Source organism: Pipra filicauda, unplaced genomic scaffold (genome assembly GCF_003945595.2).
Source record: "Pipra filicauda isolate LSUMZ 115617 unplaced genomic scaffold, ASM394559v2 scaffold36_size6622888_pilon, whole genome shotgun sequence".
In the NCBI taxonomy this organism is placed as follows: domain Eukaryota; kingdom Metazoa; phylum Chordata; class Aves; order Passeriformes; family Pipridae; genus Pipra; species Pipra filicauda.
Genome location: NW_024104498.1, coordinates 4,261,619 through 4,278,985, shown reverse-complemented (window position 1 = coordinate 4,278,985; position 17,367 = coordinate 4,261,619). Strand labels below are relative to the sequence as shown.

At 41.3% G+C, this 17,367-nt stretch overlaps 1 protein-coding gene across 1 annotated transcript in view; it reads left to right on the top strand.

Annotated features, from left to right (window-relative positions):
- The window catches only part of EIF2B3 (eukaryotic translation initiation factor 2B subunit gamma), a 99,925-nt gene that overhangs the window by 55,868 nt on the left and 26,690 nt on the right, over window positions 1-17,367 (top strand). Inside the window, exons 6-8 of the mRNA XM_027747242.2 lie at window positions 12,075-12,205; window positions 12,855-13,048; window positions 17,211-17,288. Of these exons, the coding sequence (XP_027603043.1) occupies window positions 12,075-12,205; window positions 12,855-13,048; window positions 17,211-17,288 (403 nt within the window). The remainder of the gene's footprint in view (window positions 1-12,074; window positions 12,206-12,854; window positions 13,049-17,210; window positions 17,289-17,367) is intronic.

Sequence of the window (17,367 nt, the reverse complement as noted above, 5' to 3'; positions counted from 1 at the left end):
ATCAACATAGATTTATCACTTTCAGGTCAACTGCCAGAGGGAGATGGGATGCTCTAAACTTCAAAGAATATCCAGCTCAGCATCTGTAACCTTGGCCTGGAGCATATTCTGTTTCTCTATGGAGCAGTACATGAACACTGCAGTTACCCTGCAGAAAAGAGAATGGAGCATGCCCAATATAGGAGGACTTATACCTTTTAGAAGTAAAAAAAATTAGCTGCAAAACAGGTCTCTTCCAAGCATGTGCAAACAGTGTTTTTTCAGACTTAGCTTGATGTAGTATGGGCACATTTTCTGTTTATAAATGTAACGCCCCAGTGAAAAGACAACCCTGTGCCAAATTACAAGCATGGAAGTGCAAGAGCTTTTCAACAGAGCAGATGAAATATTTTACCGTGGTCAAAACAAAGGTTTTTTCCATAATTTTATTCTTGGAAATAGCTGAGACATTTTTGATGAAGCTATCCAAAAAATAATCAGCTCGAGGCAAACACCTGGCATAGGTAATTTCTGCCAAAATAGTTACACTTTGGCAAAGTTTACAAACAGATGAAGGCAGAAACTTACAACAGGAAATGCTGGGCAATGTATCTATAACCACCCCAGTTGCACCACCACTGAACGCTGGTTGTCTCAGATCTGGTGAAGGCAGGTGCCACTGTGTGTTTGCTCAGATGTTCTGGGTTCTCTGTTGTTCATCAGAGTGGCACATGCATTTTCTGACATAAGAAGATCTTTTGACTTCATTTCAAAAGACTGTGTCGGTATATCTAAAACTAAGTTGACAACGCACATCTTCCTCTTATACGTTAGGACATTTCACGTGCTTCTGTGGTGTCCTTCCCTCTTTTTTCCCCACCCCTCTTCCTCCTAAAAGCAAGGTAAGATTTTATTGTGTTTAGTAATGTGTTTTGCGAATCAGCATTTTGTCCCGAATTTGGCCCTTCTGAATTGCTGGGTGTAGAAAAAGCCACCGTTTCCCTGGTACAGTCACCTGGGAAGTGGGCAGCTCTGCCTGTGGCCAGCAGGAAGATGGGTGGTACTGGAAAGGCAAGAATAATAAACAGCAGCACTGTGGTCACTTCAAAAGGTCTGACTAAGCATTTGCAGCGCCTTGTCCTGGGAATGCTGAGTGCTAATATCTTGCTTGCCACCAGGGAAATCCACTTTCCCTGGGGAGCCCTTCTCTTGGGGTGCATCCCATGAGAGGCTGAGCTGTAGCTAAGAAAACAAATCGGCTCTTCCGCAGTTCTGGAGAGCTGCCTGCCAGAATTTGCCAGCAGAGAAACTCTTTTCTGAACTGAGCAAATTTGCAGTAAACTTTATAGCCAAAGTCAGTATGATTTGTTTACAAAGTTAACCACTTTTTTTTTTGAACTGCTGAAATAAATAAGAGCAAATTGTGTGAGGTCATAGCGCTCTGCCGTTCCAAACTGCTTCAGCTGCAATCCCAGAGCACGCTTCTCTGCTCGGCTCCCCTCCACTGTGTCCAGAAAGCCTTCACAGGGCCAGCACTAGGAGGGGGGAGCAAAGTTTGCTGTCTCAGTGCTGTGTTCTGAGATCTGTTGTCCTGAAAAGAGCTGCAGTGGAGCTCCCCTTCTCCTCCCCGATAAATGGCAGGGCAGTGTGAGATCTTTGGAAACTGGAGGTGTGAGTGACTGGCTCTGGAGCTCCTGCTTGGATGACTGTGTGCTATGCTGTACACAAAGGCCCCTGCAGGTTTATATTAAGGTGCTGCCCAGACTAAACCAGTGCATTTTTTCTTTTTCCCCTCTAAATGCCTTTTTATCATTCAGGCTGTCACCTGTGTTTCCTGGCAAGGGCTGCTGGCTGGGGGAGGTCTGGCAGAGCTGAACACCCAGCTTTGGTGGTCTTTGTGTGGCTGCCTGAAAGATGGCTTAAAACAGAACCTGCTCTGTGAATACCTGCGAGTTAACATGTGTCAGCCGTGTGGCTGGAAGGTTTCTCTTTTGCTGTAAAGAGAGATTTTATAATGAATACTTTCCTTGTGATTAAAACGGATAAATAAACAAATAGCTCCTACAGGAAGTATACTGTGTGAAGACAGGGCAAATAGATTGTGGCTTTCCAAACAAGGAAAAGAAAAAGGGGAGGAGGGGAAGGGAAACAACTAACCTAACCCGAGTTCTTTCTTAGTGTATTTAATCTATTAGAATGTGAAATGGCAATTCATCTTTCCCATTTCCTTTCCTTGTCAAACATATCCAGCTGTTGGAGCTTTCCCTGCTCCCCAGTAGAAATGCCAAGATTTGAAATTTGTTGATGTCCTCCTCCTCCAGGGTATCCTTACTGTTATCATCTTTCCATGGTACCAATCAAGCTCACTCCTGAAACCTCAGGGGAAAAAACCCTAATGATCCTAACTAGATTTAAACACATTACAATTTTCAGCAAATGCCTTCTGTAAGAAATACTATTCCTTTTCCTGTTAGCAACCTGCCTGGGAGCAGACATATCTTTGGATGTGCTGAGCTGGAGCTGATCAACTTCCTGAAGAATTGCAAACCTCTCTGTGAGACCATGATATGCCATAGTGGCCACGTGCCTGAGATAGTGGAAGCACACTTGGTTGCAGCACAGCATTCTGTGCGTGCAAGCTGCTCCTAATGAAAATGTTTTCCTGAAGTAAATGTTAAAATGTGTTAATTTTGTTCTCTGACTTTGATTTACAACACTTTGGATTCCCTAAAAAAAGGAATTTAGGGAGGGCATGAAAAAGGTCATTCAGTTATAGGATCATAGAAATATTTATACTGGGAGAGATGTATAGCAAGCAGTCTCTAGTCCAACCTCCTGCTCAAGTAAGTCTAACTTTTGTGTTGCTCAGGGGGTTTTTTTGCAGTTGAGTTTTGAAAGTCTCTGAGGATGAAGACTGGGCCTTGTCCCAGGACTGTACCACTCACTGAAAAGTTGTTTTCTTTATGTCCCAACTGGAATTTCCCTTGTTGCAGCTTGCATTTGTTGCCTCTTGCCCTTTTACTGTGCACCTCTTGGAAAAGTCAGGCTGTCTTCTATATCACTTCACTTGTGGTAGTGGAAAACTAATCAGATTCCCCTGCAGCCTTCCCTTCTCCAAACTGAACAAACCCAGCTCCCCCTGCTTCTCCTCCTGCGTCATGTGCTCCTGGCCCTCTTGGTGGCCTCAGCTGGGCTTGTTCTGGTCTGATAATAAACATTAAAAATTGTTAACTGTTCTTTCCACTGTTTGATGCAGTTTCAGTTTCCTTGGGTAGCCTTCAGTCAAGTTGACTTTTGCCTTCTTACAAGATGTGGATTTGGAACCAAGGAGAAATGATGAATCTTTGACCCATCTTTGTGCACTTTTTTCCTCCTTTTTTTTCCCCTTTAATGATCACCACTTGGACGGTATTCTTTTGCATTCTTTTATTGGTGCAGTGCATTTTCTCCACCCAGCAGTACTTGCATGTAAGATAATACTTTGGGTGAAGTTACTATCTTACCTTGCTGGACATCTCCCTGTGAGGATACAATATTAAAATATCACAAAAATTTCTCTTGCAGTGGAAAACATTATTCCCTTGTATTTTCTACTCAGATTATCTGAATATACAATTTTCAAGAATTTTTAAGATAATCTTTTCCTTTCTTCCCCTCTCTGTTTTGCTTCTAAAAATCTCTTCTTCCACACCGCCTCAATCACTGACTCATCCTTCTGAAATGCTGAGTCCCCTTTTACTGACAGGTTGAACTTTTGGTAAAGAGAGAAAACAATAATTGTTTTCCTAGTATTCCACGTCTCTCATGTTTTTGTATTCTAGGTGTAGGTTCAGTGTTAAATTTCATTGTGCCTTAGCCAGTCAAATGAAACATGAACAATAATAAAGATGTCTGTAACACTGTTGCTGACTTTATTATTGCATTGAATTATCATGATATTTTAAGTTCATAGAGAAGTTAGAATAGAAGGGAGAATAAATGCTACCAATGATGATAGGGCACACATGCATGAATGGAGTAGCTAAGAACTATCTTCTTTAAGTCAGTAAACTGTCATTCAGTCAGTAGTGGTATTCTGAGTTCCATTTTGAATGTGATAAATAGCTGGAGTGTGAGGTAAGGGCTGATCTTAGAACAGTCTTGAATCAAAGAAGAGCAACTGCAAATTTCTTAAAGGGAAAAAATAAGAAAGGGAGTATAACATTTTAAATAGTCTATGGGAAATGCCGAGTGCTGTCTAGCTAAGTTACTGATTTTGAAGAAGTTCAAGACCTGAATGGAGAGAAGGAGGGACATTTCCCTAAATCAAAGATGCAGAGATGAACTATAGCCCACACACCATTTTACACCAAACTTTTATGGATTAATACCATCTGGAAAGAACATTATGAATAAAAGCAGGCTTGTGAAAAAGAGGAGATGGGATTCATTGGCCAAAAAACTTTCTCTTAAAGCTCTTCAAGAAAGGATAAAGTGAAGACTGAAAAAAAGTTTGGTCTTATCACAGGCAGAAGATCATGTTGCAAATGCCATGGTAAAAAGAACAGAAGAGTTGTCCTACAGGGAGAAGTGAAGCAAGGATTAGTAATCAATGGAGAGGATAGGAATTTGTTAAGGTAGAATGACTGCTGTGGAGAAGGGTGTAGAAATGGTACTTGTACAGGTGGAAGCAGGACTAAATTACACACCAGAGCTTCCTCTTTATCTCCCAGAAGTTTTTAAATCAAACCAAGAATAGGTCCATTTGATTGCAGTCCCCCAAACGCTGTACCTCCATGGAGAAACAGCAAAGTGATGTGGACAGCTACAGTGCCTTTAATGCAGTCTCAGTGGAGTGGGGTGAAAGAGGTTGCCCATGTGAAGCTACAGCCATGTCTGTATTTTCTGACATGTCTTATACAAACAAGTCTGAAGTGTTCGTCAATTTATCTAAATATATAATTACCCACCTTAAGTTTACGTAATTCATCGGTTTATGGACGTGTCAACAAATGCATTGTATAGCGTGTTTGTTTAGGCATATTATCAGAATGCCTCTGTTTCTCTTTCAGAAAAGGAGCCTGATTTCTAAGGCACTGAGAAAAAAGTTGGTAACTCAGACACAGATGGCTGCAAAGGCGGAGGTGGGAGAGAATGGGGAAAGATGAGTTCTGGCAAGGAATCACGTTTGTTGCAGGTGCGCTTGTTTTAGAAGAATGGGATGCTGTCTGGGAATGAATGAGATCCATTCCTCAGCAGCGTGCACAACCTGCCAAACACCCTGGGTGGCCTCCGACGGCCTCAGAGACTTTTTGGTCAGAGAGAAGTTCTAAAAATGTCTAAACTTGCTGGCATTCCCATGCAAAAGCCGTATTAGTTGGGAGCTGTGGGGTGTTCCTGGCTGTTTGGCAAGAGGGCAGAGTTAAGGTTACTTAGATGACCTGAGCTGAGTGTGTGCACGCTTTCAAAGGATTTGAGTATGTAATTGAGGAGTTTTAATTTCTGTGGTCAATTTTTCAGAAAGCTGCCTTGTTTCCCAAAGGGCTTTTTGGCAGAAGTGGAAGTTAGATCCCTGCTCCTTTAACTGCATCCAGACTTGGTGGAACTTGAGAACAGCTTTTCATGTGGTTTGCATCCATACCATCCCTTTCATACTTTGATCTGGATCCTCTCCGTGTTGCCGTGTCTGTGACTGCCACTTGCGTGTCTTCTGCTTTTCCTCCGTCATCCGGAACGCAGGGTTTTGGTGGTGATTCTGCAGTTTTTGGGAAGTCATTCATAAACTCGAGCCTGCAAAGCAAAGCTGTGCAGTTTTACTGGCTTGCCGTGTAATGGCTTTTGAATGAGTCACACACGCTCTTATGAGCGTTGGGACTGTGTTGCTGTCAGACTTGAACGCTGTAGTTAGAAAATAGCATGGAAAGACAAACGAAGCACAACTTGCAGTCATGTGGAATTGCCTCTTAGTAGAACATTTCTCAAAGTTTCCTTGTCTTCTCCGTAGGCTTTTAGCTCCAAAAATAAAAAGAGACACTGACAAATAATTAATTACTGTGAAACTGAGGGGCGGGTAGAAATATGTTTACTCTTTTTGTGATAGAAATTTTGAGAGTAGAACAGGACGAATAAAACATAGCAAGATATAACAGATGTTTGATGGTATGATGGGTGTTGCAGGTTATTGAATTAGGCACAAGTAACTGCCTGGTAGTTTATTAGCTTGCCTGGTTGCTTTGGAGTTTTCCTGTATTATAATTGGTCCTGGGTACACCAAACAAAGGCAAAAGGATTATTGCAAGATATAAGAGCAGAATTAGCCTTCTGCAGGGATGTGGCACACACCCTATAAATTTATCATTTGATTTTTTTCCTTTTGTATGTAGCCCTTCCATGCTTTCTCCACATTCTTAGCATGTCTCAGAAATTCCAGTAGTGAATCAGTGAGAAGAAGGGGAAAAGACCTGTAATTGCTTTTTCCATCGAGCTTGTTAAAACCACGTTGTGGGAAATGGACCCAAACACTGTCTTTTAAGTGGTGTTGAGTCTGAGGCAGGTGGTATTAACTCAGAACTGCATTAACTCTTTTCAAATCTCTTTCCTGTTTCCTTGAGGAAACATGCCTGGTGTATATGTGTGGCAAGGGCTGTTTGCCTGCCTCTTGCATTGACATTTTAATTTGGTCCATGATATAAATATCATTTCCCTAATCCCCCTTGCCCTGACCCTGTTTTGTCTTTTCTTCAAAGTGAGTTGACTTTTTTTTCTTTAAGGAGGGGGGAGGAGATGGGAATGGTGGCTAGCTGCTCTAGTTTGGAGCATTAAATGCTCGGGGGGAAAAAAATCTCAGAGTAACTGTTGTTTCTTTCTTTGTATTCACATGGAAATTTTTAATCTCCATCAAAGGATCAGGAGAAAATAACGTTGAGATTCAACAAGAGAGCTCCCAGCTTACATGGAATTTTTAAATGTTATTTGGCTTTATCCTTTAAGCGATGAGAACCATGAACTATGTACCTACAGGGTTCAGAATTAACTTTTCTCTTTCTTCCAACACACCCTCTTTTTTTTTTTTTCTTCCTCCCTCCCTTTTTCTTACATCTTTATTGTTCTGCATAAACATGCAACTTCTTTCTGGCCAAAACTGTAATTTGCCTTAGGATTTGTTTAGTTGTATTTATGTATACATTTCTAACATTAATTATGAGCACCAGTCTGAAATACAGCCTCATGTTCTCCTTTTGATGTGATCTGAAGAATCTCTGTTGAAGGCCATGGAGCTAAAATCAGAACCCAACCCAGTGTACGCTTGCATAGCTGTACAAGAGCTAACATTTGCCTGTTAAAAAATAAAATAAAATAAAGGCAAAAGTAGGTATAAAAGGGCTAATGATCTGCTTGTTTGTAGTGGGGAATCACAAACACACTCTGCACCTGTAGGTGTAGACGATTGTGCTAAGGATGGTAGCAGGGGACCCCCTGCAACTCTCCATGGAGGGTAACAGCAGATTTCACAGGTGGGTGCTGGCAGCAGTGGTAGATTTCATGCTTCATCACAGATTAATAAAACAGGGAGGATATTAAAATGCTAATACTCATTAATACTATTTTATGGTGTTTAACATTAAACATGGAAAATGAAAATGAATGACAGCCGGTAAATGGAACTGACACTTGTGTTCAGGGTGTCCAAAGCTGGTGAGAACTAGCTGCAGGAAGTAAAAGCTGTGGATGCTCCCTTTCCTGCTGTGGGCCAAGCCAAACAGCACCTACTGGTGCCTAGACTTGTGCAAGCTCACCTAAATTTAGACTTAAATAGACTCTTCTATTATTAGAAAATACTTTACAAAATATTTCTCTTTACCAGGTTTGGTCAGAACCATTATTTTCTGTGTCATATGACAGACAGAGTCTCCAGTAATACATATGTCTAAGAGCAGAAATCACAGCCCATTGAAGCATAATTGGGGAATACGTTTTGCTTTTTTTGAGTGGTCAGTATTAGGTTTTTTCCCCAAAACTCTTCTTATGTTTCAGTTGGCTACATTGTTCTTCATTTCTTGCTGAAGTTTCAATAAGCTTCCCTTCATCCCAGAGGCAGTTGCATTTCAGCAACAAGTAAAAGTTGGCCCTCTGTGGGCCATAATGTAATGTAATATAATATAATATACATAGATACAAACTTAATTCTGCCATATCATAGACGATTGTAAGTTTATTTATGGTTAAAAGTCACTGAAAGCCTCTGCATAGCTGTGTTTAAATATGAAACTTAAAGATCTAGCGTGTTTTCACCTAATGTTCTTCACAAGTAAAACTTTTAATTTAGCACGAGCCTTATCTCTGCCTTTTCTGAGATGTAAAAATCCCAGAAACAGTGGGAATACGTAGCAGTGCACAGAGACCAGGGGTAAAGGGATTCTAAAGGTTTAGTTATGTCTCTCTATTAATAACAGTACTTGGTAAAATTATAGTTGTCTGTCCAAATATCCATTTTTGTACCTTAATGTTTTAGGTTTTAAATAAAATCAACCTTGAATATTCTAGGTTTATAATGCCTGGGTCTGAGTCTACAGTCTGCATAGCTGACTCCAAGTGACTGATGTGTGCTCTGAGCTCTTAGGTACATTTAATATAGACTTTTCCAGAAGGTTCTTTTGCTTTTAAAAAAATCTTCTCTTGAACTCCCAGCTTTTTCTTGCGCTTGCACCGTGAATTTCAACAGCCCAGTTGTCTTCATTTCCCCCACTTATGCACCATCTCTTGCCAACACCCCCTGTCTGTGACCTGCTGGGTGAATGGCAGATTCCACCCCAGAGATACTTCTTTTTACGTGCTTAAAATGTGATCAGTATCAACCCCTTTCGAAATTGCTGCCATCTCCTCTTGTTCTCAGAGGGCAGAAGCCACATAAAGTGCATGTCCCTCCCTTCATTTACGAGCAGCCATTTAATGCCACTCTCCATCTTTGGTGGTTTAACTGAAAACCCGCGGCTTTCTGTTGAGGTGAAAACAGAACTTCGAAAATCAGAGTTTAGGGAATGAAAGATCATGGAAAAGGGCTTGTTGCTGGGGCTAGATTTTATGAAAACATATTTATTTTGGCAAGTGTTTCTCGAAAACAGGTTCATGTTTATGCTCTCTACCATCTGGATTTTGCGGTGAGGTGTCAAGAGCATGCTTACTCCAAGCTGGCTTAGAATTGAATTTCTGCCAAAATTTTGTGTGCCCTCCTCTCCTTCCACCCACCCCTCTACTTTCTTTCTCCGGGTTATACAAGATTTCTCCTTATGTTGATCTCAGTGGGTATTTCATTTCCACATCTTGGTGCTAAAGAAAACGACAAGCTTTAGGAAACGGGGGACCCAAGTTTTAAAACCTGAAGAGAATAAAAAAGGTTGCTTTCTTCACCCTATGCACTCTTATGCTCATTTCTTTTTAATATAGGTATGTGAAGTTCAGGATTTGATTGCAAGAATTTTTAGCACGCTAGACCAGAACCTTTTTGATTTGTTGTCTCCTGTATCTTAGATTACAGGCCAGTTGGTTCTTCCAAACTCTGCTAATTTTTTTCTCTCTTAATGGAGGGTCTTCAGTCCTGTGCCTCCTTTGATTTAAATTTCCTTCCTAGTCCCAGCCAGATGTTTGGTTTCCCCCACTGTTGACAGTCAGATAATAGTCTCACTCTATCACTTCGTATATCTACATTTGCGAGATCCGTTACGAAAAATTCCCAAATTTTTCTCACAGAGGGCCTTACTGTGTATTTTTAATATTTTCCAAAGGCAAATTCCTTTAATGTTGCATATAAATTGCTTAAACAGCAAGCAAAGGCGAACCTTCCTGTTTTTCCTTTTCCAGTAAGAAGGGTGTGTTTCTGAGCCACATCTTATGGATGACCCAGAGCTTTGCTCCACCTTTGGCAAAGGAATGTGGCTAGCACTTCAGAGAATTACAGGAAAGCTTCAGGAGTTTGTCTAAGAAAGATTAGACCATCAAAAACCAGGCAAAACTTTGTCTTTCCCCCTTTCCACTGCTTTCATTTCCTACCGTGTTGTGTTGTCCTCTGCATCAGACTGTTTAAGACTGCCAAATACTTGGGTATTTTATAGGTAATATATCTTATAAATGCCATAGCCAGCCTCTGAGGGAAACAGAGGATTGTCGGTTTTGGATGAAGTATAAAACCCAAGCAGGAAATCATTGCTGAATGGCACAGCTGCAGGCAAACATTGTGAGCTAGTAAACTGCCCATCTGCACAGCCACACGTGTGTGGGAGCGCGGGGCCGGGGCGGCCGGGGCAGAGCGCGCCTGTAAGTGGTTAGCAGGGAGAAATTTGGTGATTAAAGAACGAAGTGTTTTGCTTCATTAGTTCCTGAAATTCAGCTATCTGAAGGTGATTATAATCTTGTTTTCAAGAAGGAGGAGAGGCTGAAGACGCAGAGCTTTTTCCTTGCCTGTAATAAAAAATAAAAGCAGAATTTCGGAGCCGGGGGTGGGCTTGATCATCCGACTGCAGGACGGAGGATGTGGCACAACCTGCCGTTGAGGACTGAAGGAAAAGTTTGTCAGGAAAAAGGAACACACTGTATTTGTTCACAGGGCTGAGCTGGCAATCACATATGAATCTTCCCTTCAAAGTTAAAGGCGAGAAAGACTGCTTTGGTCCTTAGGGCTTGCTTCACTATTGTTGACCTGAACAGGAGCCTGGGTGGTTTTTGAACTGGATGTTTCTTAAAGTTTGAACTGTGTAAGGTCCCCCTTCGCTGGAGATTTTGCCAACCAAAATAATTTTCATGATACTCATTCTAGTACTTTCCTTTTGTAATGCAACCTATTAGTTAGTTCCTAGTTTTGCTGTTTTCCATTCTAAATAACTCCTCTTTCTTTGTGGGTTATTGTTTGTTGAGTTCCTCTAGCCAAGCTCGGTGTATTAGTTCTCCCAGTCCTTCCTCTGAAGTTTAACACTTCCTCTTACACATGCCAAGTTTGAGTTCATTTTCCGCATGATTTTCCCAAGTACTACTTTAAATAATCCACAATTCAGTAACTAAATGGAGATTGTTAAAATAATGAAACAACAACGATAAAGCTCTTTTAAGACTGCACTCCAACTGTAAAAGCTGTTGATTTGGGTTTTTTTCCCAAATACTTTATTGAAAAATAAAATTATCTTCTCGTAGTCAAAACTGAATTAACAGGGTTATAATCCCATTGTACAATAGACCGTCTACGCTGGTATTTGTCATTTAGGAGAGTTTTTTCTTGATTCATTGCAATGTATAAGTCAATGCAAGAGTAAAGATAATGTAGAGATCGGGGTCCTTGTTTAAGGCATATGTAGCTTGGGTTAAAACCCCTTGTGTTTTCTCTCCCTCCTCGTATTGGAATGCCAGAATGGGTATAATAAAAGTTGAAATTTGTAGGCAAGGAAGATGGGTGTGTTGCCAGCTGAAGCCTTTGGAAGCTTTCTATTCACTGATGTGTTTTGCATCAGAACACCTAAAGAACATCAAAGTCTTAGGACCTAAACTAGTTAAAACGTGCTGATTTCTCATGGTAAAAGGACTGAATCTTTAAAATGTTCTGAAAGTTTCATGTGAACAAGAATACCATTAATGTATGCATCATAAATTTAAGGATCTGATATTTCATATATCCTTGAGCATTTCCATGTTTTTATCACAAAGAAGAGGAACTGCTTTAGTTTTTCCTCTATACACTCTTTATTCTCTCTTTATGTCAATTGATGTAGTTTTTTAAGCCACATAAGGAGAATTTCAGTTGTTGTCATTATAATGTTGGTACTTTCTGCATTCCATTTGCATGCACGTATGAATTGCAGTGTGATGCTATAATAAATTATAGGTATCTCTGTTAAAGTATAGGGGAATTAGTTCTAAAGATGAAGTTTTTTCCTTATTTTCTATCTTTCTTTATATTTTAATGCATTAAGGAAGCATGTAATTAGTGGACATTGTCTTAGTGTCTTGCAATACCTGGCATTTTGATTTATCCTCATGAAAAATGTGCAAAATGTCTGATAATGTTATGCAAAGAAAAAAAACCATGGAAGTTTTAGCATTCGTGAACTTCATGTGTGCATCTCCTTCCCCAGGACAATCACATCTCTCCGGAGTGAACTGATTCCACATCTGGTTAGGAAACAGTTCTCTTCTCCCACATCACTGCAACAAGGACTAGATAACAAAGAAGAGGACCAAAAGAAAAGAGAACAAGCATCCCTAGGTCAGTACAAGTATCAAAAATTTGGGTATGTGAAAGTTTTAAAGTCCATATGCTGCAGCTGAGTTATTGAGTAAAGTACAGAATTAGCCTGCAACACTAGTTTGGAGATCTGGGTTTTTTTTCTCATGATAAGAAAGATTCTAGCAGATTTCTTTTTCAAACAGTATTATGCATTCTATAAATTCTTTTGTCCTTCCTTATTTTGATGTAAATCATAAACAAGTCAGCTAGGGGCTCTGTATTTTTTCTTCCAGAGTACAGGATATATAAATGCAGTTTTGAAAATGTAATTTTAGGAGGGAGTTCCTAAAATTGCATAGGACAACAGGCTAAGCCTTAACCACCCTGCACTGGGAACTGGACAGGATCTCAGGTCTTGGAACCTATTTTTAACATTTCCGCTGTCTCCTTGTGTGACCTTGGGCAAAACATTGCATCTGCCCTGATTCCTTGATTCACACCTGCAGAATAAAAATAAGCACTTACTCACTACATGTGATAAAATCTGTTAATGATTGCTAAGTATCCAGCCATTGAGATGAGGTGAGGCAAAGATTTCCCTTCACCAACACTATTTTAATGGTATTCCTCTTCAGAAAGTATTTCATTAAGTCCTGTCTTAACTTCATGCCATGTGTGTGTTCTCCAGACATTTATAGTTTCATAAAGGAAGATAATAGCTTGCTGAAACCTGCTCCAGATAACTCGTGTTGGAATGATCACAGAGGAGATATGACTGAAACTCTCCACGAAGGAAAAGTGCGCTGCTACGTCCATATAATGAAAGAGGGGCTGTGCTACCGAGTGAACACTCTTGGGCTGTATATTGAAGCAAACAGACAGGTGAGGAAAATACAGAACTGCCTCCTGGGAATACAGCAGTAGTTTATGGCACATTTTGCCCTCCAGGAGTGGCTCCCTGCGATACAGCTGAGGAGTATGTGGGAATTGAACCACTGCCATCTTATCTAGGCACATCGCCCTACTGCTTGCTGGATAGGGATGTGAGGCCAGGAAACAGGTCTGTCACTAATTTACTCCATGGCTTTGATTTAGCTAAGAAAACCTTCACCCCACACACTCCTGTGTTTTTGAGGGGCTGGGGCAAGACGTGCAGCCAAAGAGCCAAGAAGTGTGGAAAATAAGGATGGAAGTAGCTTTGGTAGCTTATCTAATCAATGTCCTCCATTCCTAAAGGCAAGATCAGTTCTGACTGGACTCTTCCTAGTAGATGTTTGTCAGTGATAATGACAAAGGTTATTAGCAATTTACTGGAAGACTTAAACTACCCTTACATTTAAATTGCCTAATGATTTCCATAATGAAAGAATTATTTTATGAAAAGGTTTCACTACAGTGGTACTTTGGGTAAACACAGAGGTGAAAGGTTGATCTGTTGCAGCATCTGTTGCAGCTTTCACTTTCACACTACTGAGAATTCATAAAATAAAAAAATCACTGGGGAGGATTAGAGAAATGCTGTACTACCTAATGAGCTGCTGAATAAAAGCTCTTAATATGTTTGTGGGGTGGAGATTTAGGTCTTTTGGGGGGGTTTTACTACACTGGCTGATGCAATGTACAAGTTCTCACTTTGCTCTGCTAGTGATGAACTTCATTGCTATCAGGAGTGGACAGCTTCCTCTAGTTTTGAAAGACCTAGGAGTGCAATAAGGAAGGACTCAGGATTTCTGGAAGTGGGGCTGGGAGAGCGATAATGTTGTATTGGTAATCCTGGAAGTGGTCACTGCCTTGCATTTGCTCTCAGATTGAGCTGATTTTGTTTAAATAACATGAATGGATTAATTCATGCAAATCAGAATTGCAGCATGGCAACGTGAGTTTACACACTGGAGCTCTTTGTCCTTGGTGCCTGTAGAGGAACACAGAAATAAAATTATTTGCTTTGTGGCTGGAGACATGAGGAAGAGAGGCAGCATTGCTGCCTGTCAGAAGGAGAAAACTTTCCCCAAGAATAGCAGGAACAAGTGTGCCCAAAGGGTTAAAGGTGAACACCGCTTGCTAGGGGAAGTGTGCGTGTACATTTGGCAGCAGCCACTTCAGTAAAAAGTTATTGACTTAAGCCAGTCAGACTCCATGTGGGCTTTTTTGTGTTGGTTTTTTGTTTTTTTGGTTGGTTTTGGTTTTTTTTTTAACCTAAATATTCTACGTTTTGGTCAGTTCAGGAAATATGTTTGCTCCTGGGTGGTACAAAGAATTAGTGTTTTGAAATCACACTGGGGCCTTCAACTTTGTAAAGGATTTTCTTTGAATTTTTACCTTTTTCAGGATGGTAAAATTTTGAAGGAAACTATGTTGAGATAAAATGTAAAATGGACCTTAATGAGGAGTTGTGAGAAAGGAGTACCTTTTTTCAGTGCCACCACATTTTGTTTGCTAATCCTCATAAAAGATACACAATTAATTTGATCTACTTTTTTTACCTGTTTTGTTGGTCATTAAGGAAGACTTTTTGTATCTTGTTTACCCTTGTCTTGGTCTTCACGGACCAGATTCTGATTCCCTTGCTGCAAAGCCAGGACCTGTAGCATTGAGGTCCAAAAAGACAGGGTTATGGAGCAGTAGCACTCCAGTCCAGTAGCTGCAGGAAGGAATGGCATCCTAACCCTCACCCTTCTGGTGAGGAAACAGTTTGCTCACATCATTTCACTTCCAGCTGGTTTTCTGGATGCCTGCAGCCTGTGTGTGGGCAGGTGGGTTCAGGAGGGAGTTATCTTCAATAGCAGGAAATAGTTTCTTTGTAAGATGAATTAAATCCAAACACATCTTAAACCTTGCTTTGACCCAGGCACTCCCTCTGACTCCTGCCCCCAGTCTAACCTTCCTTTTCAGAGTAAAATGCTTGAGCTGGTAGCTTTCTTGGGTTACCCCTCAGGCTGCACTACCATTGACTGATTCTAATAAGGTCTTTGCTCTGACCAGTAAAATCCTTTATTTATTTCACCACACACCTTTCCACTGAGGAGGGCAAGAGCCTTTCTTCATGTCTTTCCCTTCCCACAGATCAACAGTGGATAGCAGGAATCTTTCCAACCTGTGCTGTAGGTATTCTTTGGTGTGTGTTCCTTGCTTGGATCTGTGTGTCAGGTGAGGACAACGTCCCTTCACCCAGCCAGCATCATCTGGGTGGATTGGCCGAGTTTGTGGTGTTCTGGTAAGCTGATGGTTTTCTCTAGTGCCTGCACCTTGGACTGAAGGATCTAATCTACTCTTATTTTTTAAAAAATAAACAAAACACAAATCCAGTGGGAAGGACCAACTACAAGATGTAAAGAGCTACAGATGTGAAAATGTCTACTGGGGACAACAGCCAAATAGAAATGATACCTCAGATGTGTGAGTTCATCTGAGCTCACCTCACTCATCTGGATGAAGCATCAATTGTGAAAATTCTTACCGTGTGAAAACCAGCACTATTTATCCATCCTTGCATGCTGGAAGGGAAACAGGCTGGTCATATTATGAATATCCAAATAATTTCCTGCAACTATCATCTCATTTGAGATCTTGAGATGTATTTTCTGATCTGATCCCATCTTCTTCAGATCTGTGGGATTTGCTTGTTGAGGTTCACTCCCTAGCCATCAGCCCTTGTTATCCCAGCTTTCTAAGGAGGTCATTTTACACAGTTGTACTGTATGGCAGTTCCTTCATAGCAACTTTGGAAATTGCTGGCAACATTCAGCCAAATTCAACAGAGCAATAAAGATCTCAAAGATAAACTTTTCTAAGAGTTTTGTAAAAATAGGTGCCTGTGTAAAGAAAAGAGAGACTTAATGAGTGCTGCTCCCTCCCTTTAGGCAAACCCAGTTGCACCATCACTGTGCTGAGACTCCAGCTGACCTCCCAGATGGACAGTCCGTGCACACATCCTGGCTGGCCAAACAGCATGTGGGGAGCTCCTCAGCAACCCAGCACACACTGCCTCTCTCTCAGGAGTTCAGTTTGCTGTGGCACACGGACCTCTTAGCCCTAATGCATCACTTTGCCACCTTCTGAGTCCCCTGTGTTTCTTTGACTGCCATCTCTGTCCTACCGAGACACATCATACATTGCATCACCCCTGCCAGTAACTGCAGCACCGTGTCTGTGCACTGCTGCAAGGCTCCCACCTCCCCTGAACTCCCCATCTGGGCTGTCATCACCTCCTCTGTGGTGTGTGACCTTGGCCCCAGCCTGACGCCAGGAGATGCAGAATGCCTCAGGCTGCTCTTTCACCCACAAAAGGAGGAATGATGGAGTGATATCCCATCCTCCTGCAACGCAGGCTCCTCTTTCTTTTCAGGAGCCAGTTCAGAATTGCTCTCCATAGATTTGTTCTTGGCTACCTCATGGGCTGTGTCTCTCTCTATTACCATCGCTGCTTTGCCTGCTTATCTAACACCTGCCTTCTCCCTGTCAAGAGCCTTTTCTTGTGCAGCTTTCTACCATCTGGAATAGCCACTTGATCAACTTCAGTTTCTTTCTGCTTAAACACCTGAAATACAATTTTGTTGCCTCTACCTCAGTGTGCTGCCTTGTGGAGCGGGTTTAACATAGTCATCTTTTTAAGCCAGTTTACAGATTTATATTTGGTATTACTTGCTTCCCTCCCTTGCTTTACTGGACAGCGTAAAACACATTGAGCAGCAATTGCAATGGCAGATGCCGGATATTGTAGTAACGTGCAGGATGTCACTGTGTTCAGCTGGAGCCAACCTGCTGCTGCTGATCCACTGCTTCTCCACAGGTGGGAAGCCAAGTTGAGAGGAGACACACAGTGCACTGCAGTGGCGGTGTGTACCTGTCTCCTTTACAAAAGTGGAAGATAACAAATCACACTTGGTGGACATTTAAAATGCAGTAACCTACCTTTTCCTGTAAATTAAAATGTTTGTGACAGATGCAGTAGTGCAATAGAAACCCAAACCATCTTTGAGCTGTTTATGTAATGTGTGGGTACAGCACTGTCATGTTAACTTGTGGTGTGGGTTTTTCCATCCAGGTTCCCAAGCTATTGCTTAATCTGGGTCTGGAAGAGCCACTGGTTCATGGGTCTGCACAGATCACTGACAGAGGCATGGTAAGTGTTCCCTTTTTCCATCTCAACTCTTTCAATACAATTTGCACACACTTTGCTTCAAAAATTGCTTGCTAAAATT